Raw genomic sequence first — 16,255 nt, forward strand, 5'->3', positions numbered from 1 at the left:
AGGAGTGGGCAAAAAGTTTTATAAAATCCGGTCGAAAAGCCATCAGGCCCAGGATATGTCAGAGGTTTAAGGCAGGAAATTGCTCCGATCACTTCCTCGACCCTAATAGGTGCATCGAGTGCTTCGGCCTGGGTTGCGTTGATAGCTGTAGTCGTCACCGCCTGACGGAAATAAGCCTCCCCATCTGTGTGTATTTGCAAATCCCTGCTATAGAGAGAGGCGTGGAAGTCCCGGAGGGCCTCTGCTATCTGGTTATTGCGTTCTACCATCTCTCCCTCTGTGTTGTAGAGGGCTGCAATTTTAGAACGCTGGGTGCGGGTTCTGAGTTTACTCGCCAGGAGATGCCCTGTTTTATCTCTTCCTATGTAATATGCGTGTTTAAGCCGTAGGGCCGCATATTCAGCTCGTTCGAGGCTTGCTAGCTGTGCTCTGGCTGCTTTCAATTTCCTCCATATCCTGGGGGCTCCTGTTCGACTTTGCACCCTCTCTAATTCCACCACCTTTGCTGTGAGTCCCTCTTTTCTTTCCGTTCTCGAGCTTCTGCAGCGGAGATAGCTATCAGTTCTCCCCTCACCACGCTTTAAAGCCCCCCCCCCCCATATTGCTGTCATGGGTGTGTCAGTACTGTCATTGATCGTAAGATAGTCAGTAATGCATTTGTGTAGCTGTTGAGATACCCCTTCTCTCTCTAGTAGAGCCTCCCGCAGCCGCCTCCTCCGCTTTGGTGTACGAGTCGGAGGTACGGCGATGGTCACTGTCGCAGCATCATGGTCGGAGAGCGCAGCTGAGATGTCCACTGTGCTTACTAGTGTATTGATCTCGGATGACCCAATAAGGTGGTCTAGTGTGGCACACATGTGAGTAAAAGGAGTATTGTGTGCTCTGAGGGTGAGCCTCTCGCCAAAGATCCACCAGCCCTCTGTGTCTCGGCCAATCCCTCCCCTCTTTCGATATGGTTTCTGTGGACCCATAGCAATGGCCCGACCTGTCCTTCTCAGGATCCATAACCAAGTTGAGATCGCCTTCCACTAAAATCTGCCTGTCCTGAGGGCTAAGAATCTGCGACAGGGCTCCCTTAAGAAAGGGCTCTTGACCTGAATTGTATTTGTGTATTTTGTATGGCGCGCAGCTACCCCAACGGGGTGTCCCGGCGCTTTTGCTCAGAATACTAGATCTTGTCAGAGGGAGCGATTAGCAGAAGAGAAAAGTTTTGAGCGCTTTACGGAACGGCAATTCTTCTTGTATCCTGCGAAGGGAGATTGGAAGTGTTCCACGCTTGAAAAGTTCTGCCCCAGAGCGTACTTTTTTAAATCTGGGAGTGACCAGTAATAGTTTGGAATTAGAACGAAGATTTCTAATATTACTGTAGGGGCGGAGGCAAGATGAAAGCTAAGCAGAGCCACGTCCTTTTGTGGCCCGATGGGCCAGAGTCAGTGCTTTAAACTCTGCCCTTTTATGGACTGGCAGCCAATGCAGCTTACGCCGATGAGGTGTAATATGTTCATGAAGGGAAATGCCACATACTAGCCGAACAGCGGCGTTTTGGACAATTTGCAGTCTATGGCACAGGCCCGTGGGTAATCCTAGGTATAAACCATTAGCATAATCCAAGTGGGATGTGATTAGTGCCTGAACAATTGTTTTCCTGGTTTCACTGGGTAAGTAGTTGATACATTTTTTGATCATCCTGATTTTTGAGAAACAGGCAGCGGAAACTGAGTGAACCTGGCTTTGGAAGGAAAGACACGTGTCCCATCTGACACCCAGGTTTCTAACTGATTCCTTAGGAAGGGGAGCAGGGCTCAGATCTACCGGCCACCAGAGGTTCGAATCCAAAGGAGAGGATTGATGAAAAAAAAGAACCTCGGTCTTTCCTGCAGTCAGCCTTAAGAAGTTGTTATCCATCCATCGGGCAATGTCTCGGAGACAATTTTTCAGTGGGTCAAATGTAGTCAGGTTAGGGTCATCATAAGAAAAGAGGAGCTGGATGTCATCTGTCAAAGATATCATCTTTATCCCTGTCAGGAAAATTAACTCAGCCAGGGGAGAAAAATAAACATTAAATAGAAGAGGACTCGGTGAAGAGCCCTGTGGTACACCCCATTTAAGAGGGTGACTGGTGGAGGTGTAAGGCAGTGTATAAACTTGTTGTGTTCGATTGTACATTAAAGAAGCAATCCAGGTGAGTGCTGTACCCTGAATACCCATGGTTTGGAGACGGCTAAGCAGGACAGGGTGAGAGACGGTGTCGAATGCTGCGGAAAGATCCAGCAGCACCAGCACCGCCCTCGAACCCCTGTCCAGCGTCCATCGCACGGAGTCGGCTATCTCTATCAGGGCCGATTCGGTACTATATGCAGATCGAAACCCGTGTTGGGAATTATGAAATAGGCCATTAGATTCAATGAAGCCGGCGAGCTGTTGATGCGTCCTCTTTTCAAGAATCTTGGCCTGGGCAGAAAGTAAGGAAATCGGCCTTTAGTTAGCCGGGTTGTCGGGGTCGGCATTGACCTTCTTCAGGATGGGAACCAGAAGGGCATGTTTTCATGCCTCTGGATATACATCGGTGCGCAACGAGGCGTTCCAAATGCTGTTAAGGTGGGGATTGAGAAATGTTGCATGGGTTTTGTATTGCTTAGCCGGCCATGGGTCATTGGATGACCCTGACTTACACTTGAATAATTCTTGGAGAGACCGTTCTCTGGTGACCTCCTGGAATTCTGAGAAGACTGGGGTCTGGACAAGGGGGGCCGGTGACATTTCCCTGATGCCTTGACTATCGGTTGTTGGAAAAGAGTCATAGATTAAGGCTATTTTCTCTTCAAAGTAATCAGAGAGTCGTGTACAAAGATTTTGCGACACTGGAGGTCGACGGTTGAGGGCCTGCGGGTCGGTAAAAGTTTTGACCGTGTTGAAAATCTCCCTGGTGGAGCCATGCGTCTTATTTATCTTCTCCGTGAGATAGCATCGTTTGTGATTTATTATCATTTTCCGGTAAACTTTAAGAGCGGCTCTGTATTTGAATTTGTTATCAGCGGAATAAGATTGTCTCCAGCACCGTTCAAGGGATTTGCAGGCAGGTTTGCACTTTCGAAGTTCATCAGAATACCAAGGAGCGGCGGGGGCTGAGCGAAAGGTTTTTATAGGCCGAAGAGGGCAATAGAATCAATAGCATGAGACACCCAGTTATTGAAATTGCCTAAACGGGAGTCTAAGTCTAAGGCTCCTGGGGGGGTCAGTAGAGGGGAGGTGATCCGATAAGCGATCCAAGGAGATCTTACTCCAGTTTCTACCAAACTCCTTAGCCAGTATCCTAGTTCGGGCCTGATGGTGCATTAAGATTGAAAAAGGGATGAAATAGTGGTCCGACCAGATCACTGGACTGGGATCACTAATTGTAATATCAGAGATTAGAGCAGATAAGATAAAGGATGTGTCCAGCCCTATGTGTAGGGAGAGTGACCAGTTGGATCAGTCCACAATCAGTCTGAGTGGATAGGAAGTTGTGGCTAGACAGACAGGATGAGTCTTCCGCATGAAGATTAAAATCTCAGAGCAAGGTGAAATTAGCATAGCGAGAGCTGGCTTGAAGCACAAAGTCTAAAAGACTAGGTAAATGTGACATGCTGGAATTAGGTGGAGAATAGGGACCCTACAACTATGGAGGTGCCACCCACTAAACACCTTGTATGCCAGCAGCCAGCCCTTGATCTCTGCCACCTTATCGCCCACCTTGCCCTGGAAGTGCCTAGCAAACAATATAGCTAGACCCGCTTTCTTATCCGTAGTAGAGGAGTAGAACTGCTGGGGAAATTCCCTGTACTTCATTCTGTGCCAATCTCTGGACATCAAATGCTTTTCTTGTAATAGACACACCGAAGCCCCAGAGTTCTCAAAGTAAGACAAAATAGCTTCCCTTTTAACAGGTTATTTAACCCCTTCACATTGAGGGTGATTGATAACCTGGAAAGTAGGTCTCGACATGTTGTCTTCATGAGTATGGACTGCTGTCATTGGTAGTCTGTCACTACCATTGTATGTCTGTGCCCTTGAGCCGCACTACTCTCTTACAGTGTTTCTGGCCTCCAGCTATGCCCCTTCCCTGGCAGCACACTGGTTCTCTCCCCCCACACGAGCCCCAACGATTCCCTCCCCCCCCCCCACCTTGAACTTTCAGGGCTACATCTCCCTTGCATTTTTATATATTCGGAATTTGCTTCAGTCTCTCGCCTCTCTCTCCTTCTCCTATACAGGCCTCCCTTCACCCCTGCCTCACGGTTCCTTTCCTCCCCCTCCTTAACCCCAACTGAACAACCCCAATATTTTACCATAGTCCAATGCCTGCCATCCAAAGCCGCGAAACCCCCCTGTCAGCTAAAGGTCAGTGCGTATATGTCCCCATGTGCAGAGTAAGGTCACTCAGGTGATAAGGTGTCTCTTGACACCGCTTCCAGGTCTGATGCCCTTTCATGCGTCCTGGTTAGGAGGTCCGGTCTCGATTCCACTTTGAGTGAGCGCCTGCGGCCCACTCGCTGCCATCCTCTCCCCGATCGTTGTGAAAGGCTGAGAGGTAGGAGTCCGGGCTTTGGTGTGTCAGGCCCAGGAGCGCACACGTCTCTTGGAGGGATCTCATCTGGTGAAATTTGCCGTTCCATTTGAAGATCAGTCGGAAGGGGGGGCCCCAGGAATATGTCACTCCTCCGTCTCTCAAGAAGGTGGTCACTTCCTTGAGTGCTTTCCTCTTTTGGAGGGTGATGGAGGCCAAGTCCTGAAAGAGGGCTATGGAGTGTCCTTGGTATTTAAGGGGATGTTTCGATCTTGCCTCACGTAGTATACGCTCCTTCAACGGGAAGTCTGGCAGGAAGGCCAGAATGTCTGGCGGAGGGGCCGGCGCCCGCCTCGCTATGCCCACCCTGTGTGCACGATTAATGCGGATATTAAAGTCTGAGGCCTCGCCCAGAATCTGCCTAAATAGGCCCCGGAGCTATCGGGCTACATCTGCCCCTTCTTGCAGCGGGACCCATCTGACGCGAATGTTGTTGCGCCTTGTCCGATTTTCAAGGTCTTCTGTGTGCGCCTGTAGGTCCACCTGCTGGTACTTGAGGCGGGTGAGTTCCTGCTGTAGGTGTTCTAACTCCTCGTTTTTGGATTGTTAACTTGTCTTCTATTGCAGCCACATGCTCTCCGAGCTCGTCGATGTCGCGGCGTATCTCACTTCTCCTGCTACCTCTTGTTTGAGTGTTAGAAAGTCCTCTCGAAGAGTGTTGGAAAGCGATTCGAGAAATGCCTGGGGTGATTGGCACTTGCCCATCCCCTTGGTCTGCTTGCGGTTTAGGGGCCAGGGGGGTGTGACCACCTCTGTCCCCTGCTGTGGATCCTTTGGTAAGCATCTTTTAGTGAACGTTCCGCTTTCTTCCTTGTTGTAGACATTGTGGGGGCCCTGCCCGCCAGTCCTAGGCCTCTGTTACTTGTCCGTGTGTGTGCTCCCAGGGAACTCCTCCAGGGGCCGTGGGGGGAGAATGGCTGTTGGGCTCACTACTCCGTTCTTGTGGTATTCTTTTTCCCTCTCCAAGCCTCAACAGATGTTTAACTGCTTCCTGGGGCTCTCCAGCTACCTTGTCTCGTCTCGTCGTTTCGTAAGTCCCTGGGACGCTTGTGTGCATCAGTGATATGGCCCTTCCTCTTGTGCACTCGCTTATTGACTGTAACGGTCGTCCCAACTGGGAGGAAAGGAGCGGATGGTCTACGGGTGCGCCCCCGTCGCTGGGGTTCACCCTCTTTAGTAGAGTACGGCACTATAGTCCAGTTCGAGCCCTGTGGTCTTTGTCAGCTCGCATGGCAGCCCTGCTGTAGGGAAAGGAGGCCATCTCTCTTCTTGGTCCCCCGGCTGTAGGATATCTTGTGCCGGTACTGCGCGCTGCCGCCGGCCTGTACTAGAGCGTGATCTCACCCCTAGGTGCTGCGTCTGTCCAGATAGGGGCCGCTCTTAGCCGTCTCCAGCATGCTATTGCCTCCGCAGTTGGCCAACGGGTGGCGGGGCAGGCGACCCCCAAGGATTGTTACACCCCCGTGGCTCCGGGTATTAGCCCTAGTGGTGGCGTTGCTGCACGCGCAGTGCCTATCCTTGCGCTACGGTGTCAGGCCTTATCCTTCAGTCTGTTTGTCCGCTGATTGCTTGTGCCCCCCTGGGTCCCACAGCCCTCCCGTCCACCCTACCTTCTGAGGCTGTTGCTGTGCTCAGCTTAGGTGTTCACTGGCCCGGCCCACCTCCAGCGCCAGGCACGCACGTTCCTGTGCGGCCTGATGACAGTCTTCTCATGGGCAGCCCCCAGGCACCGGGGTTTGTGGATCAATCAGGGGGTGGCGGGTGCCCCCAAGTCTAGACGCCCGCTCCCTGTAAGAAAGGTTCACTTTGCAGCTAGTCTCCCTACTGATGTAACGGGCACCGAGCCCGCGCCCATGCAGGCCCACCAGCCGCGCCCTCTATTTTTGCGCTGCCACCCTGGTGGGGACCTCTGGCTTGTGCCCGCCGCCTCACCCCATCCCGAGGCCGGCTCACTCACTGCTGCAGGGGGCGCCTATGCGGGTTGCTGTCTCAGGTCCGACGATGCTTTTGCTGCTAGTCGCTACCATGTGTCCCAGGTGAGTCGCTATGCACTCCGTCTCTCCGCTGAAGCTATTGGTGCCTGACCCCCGTCTGAGTAGGTCCCCCAGCCACACCCTCAATTTTCCAGCGGGCACCTCTGGCTCTCCGCTGCACCACTCCCGTCCGCCGCTTCACACCACCTCCACCGCCGGTTCCCTCTCACTGTCTTTGAGGGCGCTGTTTCAGAAATCCGTCCTAAGGTCGTGATGCCTCAGTCGGGTAGGGCCTGATCGTGTCCGTCCCTTCACGCTACTGGACTCTCTGCCTGGGTGCCATTTCCCGCTGTTGAGCCCCAGGCCACAACAAGGGTCGCCCAGAAGCGCACCGCATTTGAAACTGCTCCCTGGGAAAGCACTTCGCTCCCGCACGTCGTGGCGCCGTCTATGGTGCACAACTGGGGACTTTTATTCTCGAATTAGCTGGAAAAGGGGACCCGCCGCAAGGAACCTCCAGGTTCTGTGTCCTCTTAGGTCTCCATCTTGGCCACACCCCCAGGATTCCAGGTTTTATATAATAGCTGTGATTATTGCTAGATTTGTATTGGCAAACCATATGTTGAGGTCTTCTAGAATGTATTGTTTTAAATGTTCCAGGTAGGTGTTGGTTACTGTATCAAGTAGGCTATCTTTACAGTTGGTATTGCTGCGTGGTGATTTATATATTAAGTGGAAGGAATAGGGAGGAGTTGGAGTTGGGTGACATCAAGGATTCTCAGCCGTTCATGGTGAGACTTTAAACTGTTGTTTTTAATGGATGACTGCTAGGTTTCTGTAAGTTGCGCCAATGGAATTTCTGTGAAAATCACAAGGGATGACTTTAAGGCATGTGGTGGGTGCAGAATCCTCGCAGAGCAATGTTTCTGTAATGAAGGCGAGGTCCTTTGTTCCTGAGAGTAGTTCAAAGATGTCAAAGCGATTTTTGTTAATGGATTGTCCATTGAAGAGTAGGCATTTTAGGTTTTGGTTTTCCTTCTTTCTGGGCTGCAATACGGTGTCGATACGGAGGGGGTTAGTGTGTTTTGATGTTGCAGGTTTGGGTGTGAATTGTGCTCGTGGCTGCTTTGGAGGTGATGTGGAGGTTGCATGGTTAGAGAAATGTGGACTTTGAGATACATGTGTATGGGGTGCTTTTTATGATGGGTTATGGTGTTGTAACTTCTGTGTTGTCTAGTGATTAGTGCTGTGTGTGTGTATGTGTGGGTTGGTTGGGAATTTATGATAAGGGAACCTTGTGATCATACGTTCGTGCATTCCCTTGACGTTTGGTTTCGTCCTGGCTGGTGACATTGTTTGTAGGTTATTCGGGTCGTGGTTAATTAATAGTGTTGTTTGTGCTAGGGTGTGTAGTGTTGTGATTGTTTTTGTTTGGAAAAGTTAGATGGTGATGGAGGGATTTGATTGTAACTAAAGTTACTCAGTGGCTGTGTATGAGTGGTGTGTTGTATAATATGTGGGATTTTAAGGGTTATTCGTTGGTAAAGATTTTGTAAATGGGAGGTTCCTTACCTGAATTCTTATGGTGGAGTTGCAAAGTGCCTGGCCCTAGGTCCTTTCCAGGCTCAAACAGGAAACACCCACAACCCATTGCCCTTTACCTGGACTCCTTGAGCCTAGGGTTAACTAGGCCCAGTGATCAAATGACCCTGGGCCATTAGGGAACACCAGCCCTATTAGCCAATCAAAACCCAAAACCCAAACCCTAAGCCCTAGATCCAATAAAAGCTCTAGTCCTTGGAACCAATCGGAACCCTAGTCATGTCAACCAATCCGAACCCATGATACACATAATAAGATGGTATGGGAAATAGGGTGTACAGAAAGAGGAAATTGAACGGGAGATGATGAGTTAGGAGAAGAGAATTGCTAGAGGTGGTCATTAGTCATGTGGCTTCTGTATGTAGTATACACCCGTTTCCTGTTTTGAGCCTTCTGCCCAATACTTTAGCATTGTGTTAAGAATTAAACTAGTGTCTTTTCTCACCTGTTTTTCTTCAGCCTGCCCCCCTCCAACCATATTGCTTCTCTTGAAAGACTTTCCCTGGAACATGGTTTTATTGGTTTTATTGGTTTTATTGTTCTGATTGTTTTTCTTTTTTGTTTTTGTTTCCTGCAGTATGAAAGAGGCTCAGCCACCAACTACATAACCAGGAACAAAGCCCGCAAGAAGTTGCAGCTGAGTCTGGCTGACTTCAGGTACGTACGTTTGTCCTCTGCTACCAACAGGTAAAAAGTGCTCCTCTCCTTATTTACATATCTCACAGACACAGTGTTGTGTTACACATTATGGTGTTGGTACTCTTCCATAAGAACACATTTTACCTCTGTGCTTCCAGATAAAAAAAAAGAAAACTGGTGTTTTACAAAAACAAGATTACATTTTGGGCCACCCTGTTAACGCCTGGATTACTGCAACATCCTGTATCTAGGTGGCAAGAAATAGATTTTAAAGAGGCTGCAGTTGGTGAAATATGCAGCAGACATATTACTGTTCTTTCTACCTAACCTTTGTCCCGCCTCTGGGCTCCTTCAGAAGCTCCACTGGCTGCCTACTGAGAAGTGTATTCAATTGAAATTCATTAGTATTTCACATAAGATTATGAGTGCTTCTGGTGCTTCTATCATTATGGATCTTATGCATATGCAACCCTATCTTCCTAGCAGAGTGCTCCGTTCAGCCGAGTTAATCTTGGTGGTGATCCCTTGGTTCCAAAGAAAAAGATCCGGAGGCCCCTCCTTTTGGGTACTAGGCCCGACCCTTTAGAACAGTTTGACCCTTGAACTAAGGAACATGCAGAGTCATCTTTGCCTCAGAAAAAGCTTAAGACTAGAATCTACGCCTATTAGATCTTCTTGTGGACCTCCTTTCACTGCTTCTATCTGTATGACATTTGTCTTCTGTGGGAAAGGCTAGGAAGCCCCATTGCTGGGGCTGCCATGCGTCCTCTAAATTTTATTAACATTACATAATTGAACATAAAAAAACTGAAAACAGACTACGCCCAGGGACAGAAAAGGGAGTAGTTGCACCATTTTGGAATGGTTTAATAAGACCTTGGCAAACCTAAAAATGAAAACAACATAATTATATACTTAAACCAAAATAGTCGAGACTGTACAGTCAAAAATGCAAGACAGTGCAATAAAATCATATATACATTGCGAAATGAACCAGCAAGGGCAACAAGATTTGGGACTCCATATAGTTTATGTATGAGGAGAGTTCATTTTAAATCAAGGATTTCCAATTGTCATCACAATTTAGACCAGTGCGTATAGTGTCCAAATGAAGAATTCAGCACAAATCCTACTTATTTAATACTATTTTCATTTAGTCTCCTCTCTCGGGTGGAAATGTGTTGGTTACTTGCCACTGAAAGTCACTGTGTCAAGTACCAAACTCTAAAAGTGTAACACTGGGGGGTCAGTGAGGTCCTTGCATCTGATGCAACTCATATATGCTAACTGTGAAGAAGTACACAGGATCCAGATGTGTACAAAACATAGCGTCTTTATTGAAGTAGCTTCTGATGCATGAAAACGTCCCATCCACATGGCGTCCAGAAAGTAACTGACACAACGGAGTACTGAAGCCACAGCATTCCAACGACACAAACATACTTAATTCTAAAGACCTGCTCATGCAGGGTTAACAGGAACCCCCCCCCCCCCCTCCCCCCAACATCATTACAGAACAAACAACTATACCCCAAAGACCACAGTTAAATTAAAATGAAATAAAATAGGATGCTCTTCAGTCCATTACAACCTCACGCAAGGCATTAGGGACTTTACATTCACTTGTGTTTCTACGCAATGATGGGCGTACATCTGGGCTCTATTCAGGGGCGTCTCTTCTGGCTTGTACACCAGGAGGAGCTACCGTAATTTTGCCAAGATTCCAAATGTGACCAACATTTAGTTTAACGGCATTTTGGAACAACCTCACTACTTTAAACTGTGGTGAGTACCTAGAAGAACCAGATTCCTGTGGGTATCTCACTCTCACGCTATCACCCACGATTCCATTAAATTGCCAAGCAGCATGCCATACATCCAAATTCTGCTACCTTTTGATGATCTTTAGATCTTGTGCGATCTTCCACAATTCTACCTTAGAATCGTTAACACCCCCGTCTTTATCCCTCATCCAAGACTGAAACATAAGTGTGCTGGGCCTTCTGCCTCTGAACAATTCAAAGGACATTTTACCTGTGACCAAGTGAGGTGTCAGACGGTACATCTTCACCCTCTCCTAAATTTCCTTTAACACCCTATTGAATTTCACCACCATGCCGTTAGTTTTGGGATGATAGGTAGCGCATGTTTGTGTCTAATCCCTCTTTTCAACAAAAACTCTTCCATTTCTTTCAAGACCAGTTGTACGCCCTTTAGAACTCTAATCAGTAATCAAAATGGAGGGGCAGAAGTATCAAAACTGTAGGGAGGATGCGGAACTAAGAGCTTTGTTAATTTCAACAAATTCAGCCTCACACTGAGGAGTCCACTAAAACTTCACCCCTTTCTTCAGCAGAGCCCGCAACACATTAGTACGGGTGGCAGACCAAGGTACAAACTTGTAGTATTCGGCTATACCTAAAACTGTGCCCAAATAATCTCTCAATCCTGATACTAGAAGTTACTCAATGGTTTTTACAAGTTGGTCCTCGGGCTTAACCCCTTCTTGGTTAACTTGTGGCCTAGATATTCTATTTCAGAAAGGTTAAACCTGTATTTATTTTCTCATAATATTAGGCCTCGAGCACTGAACCACTCGAGAACAGACCTTAACCTATCATGTTCTTGCTGAGACGAGCGTTACACCAAGACATCATCCATATAGATTTTAACCCCGGACAGTCCGCCTAAGACATCCTCCATAGCACGTTGGAAAACTGAGGCATAGGGTTTTAAACCGAACGGCAACCTAGTAAATCTAAATGTCCCAAACTAGGTTATGAAAGCCTTTAATCTGTGGAATTATCATCAAGCTTGATCTGAGGATATGTGGCTTTGAGGTCCAACGTAGAAAAAACGACTACACCTTCCAATTGTGTTAACAATTCGATAATGTTTAGGAGTAGACACCTACCTGTGGCAACTGCCCGGTTGAGAGCTCGGAGATCCACACAGTCTCACCTCTCCAGAAACCTTGCATGCAAGGACTACCAGAGTGAGCATTCTGTCCCTTCGGTCTCTAGAATAATGCCCTCATCCTTTTAATTTCTCACTCAAAGCTAAAGGCACACTGCACACCTTACATGCTACTGAAGTTGCATCACTTTTAAATGTGAACTCCTGTGTATACTCTGAGAGACCGCCCAACTTCTCACTGAACACCTGTTTAAATTTACCACGCAAGAAAAGCTCACCGTCGGTTTAATTAAGATCGGAAGAGCTAACATCTACAGCGGCCTTATGCTTGCAAATGTCTCTGGGAACTATGCAAGGTTCCCCACCAATAACACACCGAGATCACCCTGATGTAGCCAGCTGATAATACTATCCCCTCTGTAAGAAATGTAAATTTATCCTGCCGTCAATCTCCCCTTATAATCTATGTCACCCACAAAGTAACCAAACAACTTTATTGGCTGGCCACCATAAGCGGGGGGCTTGATGTCTTGTTTAAATACTTTTTACTTTCCCCTTCAAAGACTTGCCGAAACAAACTTGAGGGACTAGCGAAATCTATGCTTGAGTCAAAAAGCATTCTGATATTATTTCCATTCACCTTTACTTAATCATTGGGGCTCTTGCACTTGTGCTGTCCAATCTGCAGTACAATATCTCCGTAATGTAATTCATCATATTCTCAATTACTCTCACCTTCTAGGATGACTTCTTTTACACTTTAACTTTTTTTTTTTTTAGACCTGTAAGCTTTAACTAAGTGTCCCACTTTCCCAAAACTATGACACTTTGATATCAGAGCAGGGCACGTCTTATCATTTGCCTAATGCCATACTGTGTCAACGAAAACACTTGCCTTTGAAACCTTTCTTAATGTTGTGGGTCAGAGTACTAGTGTTCACAGGCTCTGAGTTTTTTCGAGGGGTTTATCTTTACACCCTGTACCTTCTCATTCATGGGGCCATTCTCTTTCTTTATAACCTCTACGCAAGTAAGGGAATGCTCAATTCTTTTCACAATCAACACAACCTCATCTAATTTAGGATCACTTTTCTGCCATAATTCATCTCTTATTTTTCTATATGGCAACCCAACATGAATTGTCATGAATTAGTTCCTCTAGGGAACCTTCCAACTTGCACGTCGCCCCTAACTTACGGAGATCTGTCATATATGCCTCAAATGACTCCTGTGACTTTTGAAATCTCCTCCCAAAGTGGTACCTTTCTAATATGGTACTCACCTTTGGTAGGTAATTTTTGTCTAGTTTTTTCAAGAAAATGTCAAACTCATTCAGATCTTCAGACTCACTTTCACTAAAAGCAGGGAGATGATCAAATACTTCCTGGCCTACTGGCCCCAAACAGTGCAACAACAGAGCTGATTCCCTTTCTGCGCTTAGACACTCAGCAGACTCGTGCATAGTTAAGGAAGACTTTCTCCACTTGGACCAGCAAACGTTTGGTTCACCAGGGCAAAAAAGAAAAAAATGCAGAAGAGGTAACGCTTTGCATAATAACTTCAAAAGTCAACACCACCTAAGGTGGTAAACTATTCCATGTGTACGTAGAGAAAGTAGCGAAAGAAAACAATTATCAAAACTACTTTGAAAAAATTTGAGGCTGAATGTCACTTGGAATGTAGAAGAAGTGATGAGCAACTGCACAAGCACAATGCAGGGATGTCAAGTTCAAAACTGTGTGGTTTGCCGGATTGCAACATCACACCCTAGACTGTGTGCCACACCAGCGTGCAATACTCGCACCAGAGTGCTCCAGTGTGCAAAGCAATGCGCGCTGGAGAGAAATCCACGGCACAAGACTGGCACACGCAACCAGGCCGGCTATCGCGCTGGTGGTAGCTGTTGCCTGCCATAAAGAATGCGGTTGCGAAACCTCTGTTTTGAAGTATGTGCAGAATTTTGGAGTCTACCTTCTTGCAGGTCGGAACCCGCACTTCGGATTTATTCAACCGCAGCGCCAGATTAATTCAGACGCTGTCCTGGCATCAACTAGAGAAACCTGAACTATATATTCGACACTCCAGACGGTCCCCGTCTTATCCATATGATGATCCCTCCGATCGCCTGAAATCAATGCTCCTTGACGACTGGCAACTACTTAGAACCAGTGTTTACTTTTTACTCAGCACTTCAACAATCTGACAAACCTGTCCTGAAGAGGATCCCAAATAACTGTGGATCGAAACGCCGTCGACACTGCAGCGCAATTCTCTGGCGCACTACTTTTGGCTCACAACTGTGTCCTACTTGCAATTTGAAACAATTTGAATTTATTCTTGAGCCTACACTGTATATATTCCTGTCACTCTGCGCCGTCCACGCTGTTCACCCCGTTCACTTGCGTCGTCACTTTCACTTGTATTTATCACCTTGTCACCGAGTGCCATTTGGGTTGCCACATGAATGCTTTCATGTACAGTGCTGCTTTACAACTGTATTCCCATATGCATTTATCCCAAAAGAAACGGTGAATAACAAGCCTTACACTAATGAATCGAGCCTCCTTGTTTTCCTTCGTTTGTAATGCTTTTTGCATGCATATTTTAAATTGCCTTATTTACTGGTACCTATTGGGACACTGTGTTCTATATATACAGAATGTAGGAGCGGCGCTCGCAAAGGCAGTGGGGGACCCACATGGTTTGTGCGCTCATGGGGTGCAATATAGTTAAAATACAGCAAAAACTTGGACGAGTTTCCTCCAGCGTCCCAGGGGTCAGGCCAAGCACGAACAGTACTTTTTGAGTAGGTCTGAGAATGTGTTGAGACGTTTATGGATGTAGCAGAAACTTCGCAGAAAACCATGCTTGATTTCATCCGCAACGCTTGTAAGCTTGGTCCATATTTGATTTTCTCCAGCTCGTCGCCAGTGTGAAGAAGTACACTGGATCCAGATGTGTACAAAACTCGGCCACATGCAGAGAAATGAGACAGGCACCATCTATAGCTCTTAGGGCAAAAGACCCTGTAAAAATAAGATTATCTAGGAAGGACTATGCTAGAGCAATAGAGCTAGCTAAGCGCACCTGGGAAGAATCCCACTGGCAAGATCTTAAATCTGCAGCACAGCTGAAGGATTTAACTATGTTCTGGGAGCAAATCAATAAAAGCACTCTGAGGGGGATGGACCCGCTATCAAATCATATAACAGGGCGCCAGTGGTATGACCACTTTGTTAGTCTATTGTGGGGACGAAGAGAATTAGTCTCCTATGCCTGGGTTGCCTTTATCCGCCGGCAGGGCACCGATACTAGCTGAAACATTTGGGATCAATGAGGTAACACTGGCCATAGCGAGTATAGCGCCAAGAAAGGCGGCGGGTCCTGATGGCCTCCTGGAGATTTACTCTTGCATGACCCTAAGCTCTAGGCTCAATTTATTCTGCTCGTGATGAACCTCATTGCCAGAGGACATGCTGTTCCTGACTCATGGAAGGGTGCCGAGGTAGTGACCATCTTCAAGAAGGGGAATAGGGAGGATCCAGTCAACAACAGACCGATTAGTTTAATCGATGTAGTACAGAAAGTCGTTGGCAGGGTCCTTCTTATGAGGATGAGGTCCTGGATGGATGATGAAAACGTCCTATCACATTTCCAGGCAGGGTTCAGACAGGGGGTTGGCACGATGGGCCAGGTTTTTAGATTCTATATGATTTATTGGAAATCTGTAATCATTGGGAAAGGTAGTCTCTATTTGGCATTCATTGATTTAAAGACTGCCTTCGACCTGGTCCCTCGTGCCAAGCTCTGGAAGGAGCTTTTGGATCTAGGCATTCCACCCGATCCTGGACTTCGTCAAACGCCTCCATGAGGGGAACTACGCCAGAATTAGGTGGGGTAGCCAGTGCCAGCTGACAGAAAGGGTGGCGGTGGAAAGGGGGATACGCCAGGGTTGTGTATTGGCCCGACGTTGTTCTCTCTCTTCGTCAATGGGGTGGTAGACCATTTGAGGGAGGACCCAGCCCATGCCCCAACCCTGGCAGGCGAGAAAAATCCCACCCTGCTTTTCGCCGATGACACCCTCCTGGTTTCTAAAAGACCGATGTGCCTGCAAAAACTTTTAGATCGGTTTAGCCAGGTCTGTGACTCACGGGGCTTAAATATCAATACATGTAAAACCAAGTTAATGGCACTGTCGCCATCCAAACGGTTCAGGAATTGCATCAAGTTGAATGGTACCCCATTAGAATTAGTCGAATCTTTCGACTATCTGGGCATACGGGTCAACAGTTTGATGAAGTGGAATTCACACTTGATCAAAATGCTGCTCAACCACAAAAGGGTGTCTGGGCAATTCTAGGGCAATTCTAAGACATCAGCAACTCTCTTCCAGCAGACCAGTAGCCCCGGCCCTTGTGGTGTATGAGGATAAAGCTCTACCGTCGGCCCTATACGGGGCGGAACTATGGGGATTCGAGAACACCATGGACCTAGTGAGATCAGAGAATAAATTCTACCG

The 16,255-nt window shown here is 47.4% G+C and overlaps 1 protein-coding gene across 2 annotated transcripts in view; it reads left to right on the forward strand.

Annotated features, from left to right (window-relative positions):
• PES1 (pescadillo ribosomal biogenesis factor 1) overlaps positions 1–16,255 on the forward strand; it is a 163,957-nt gene that overhangs the window by 28,300 nt on the left and 119,402 nt on the right. For both annotated transcript variants that reach the window (XM_086943192.1, XM_086943193.1), the window contains exon 2: positions 8,759–8,838. In XM_086943192.1, the coding sequence (XP_086799318.1) occupies positions 8,759–8,838 (80 nt within the window). The remainder of the gene's footprint in view (positions 1–8,758; positions 8,839–16,255) is intronic.

Source organism: Lissotriton vulgaris, chromosome 11 (assembly GCF_964263255.1).
Source record: "Lissotriton vulgaris chromosome 11, aLisVul1.2, whole genome shotgun sequence".
Lineage (NCBI taxonomy): Eukaryota > Metazoa > Chordata > Amphibia > Caudata > Salamandridae > Lissotriton > Lissotriton vulgaris.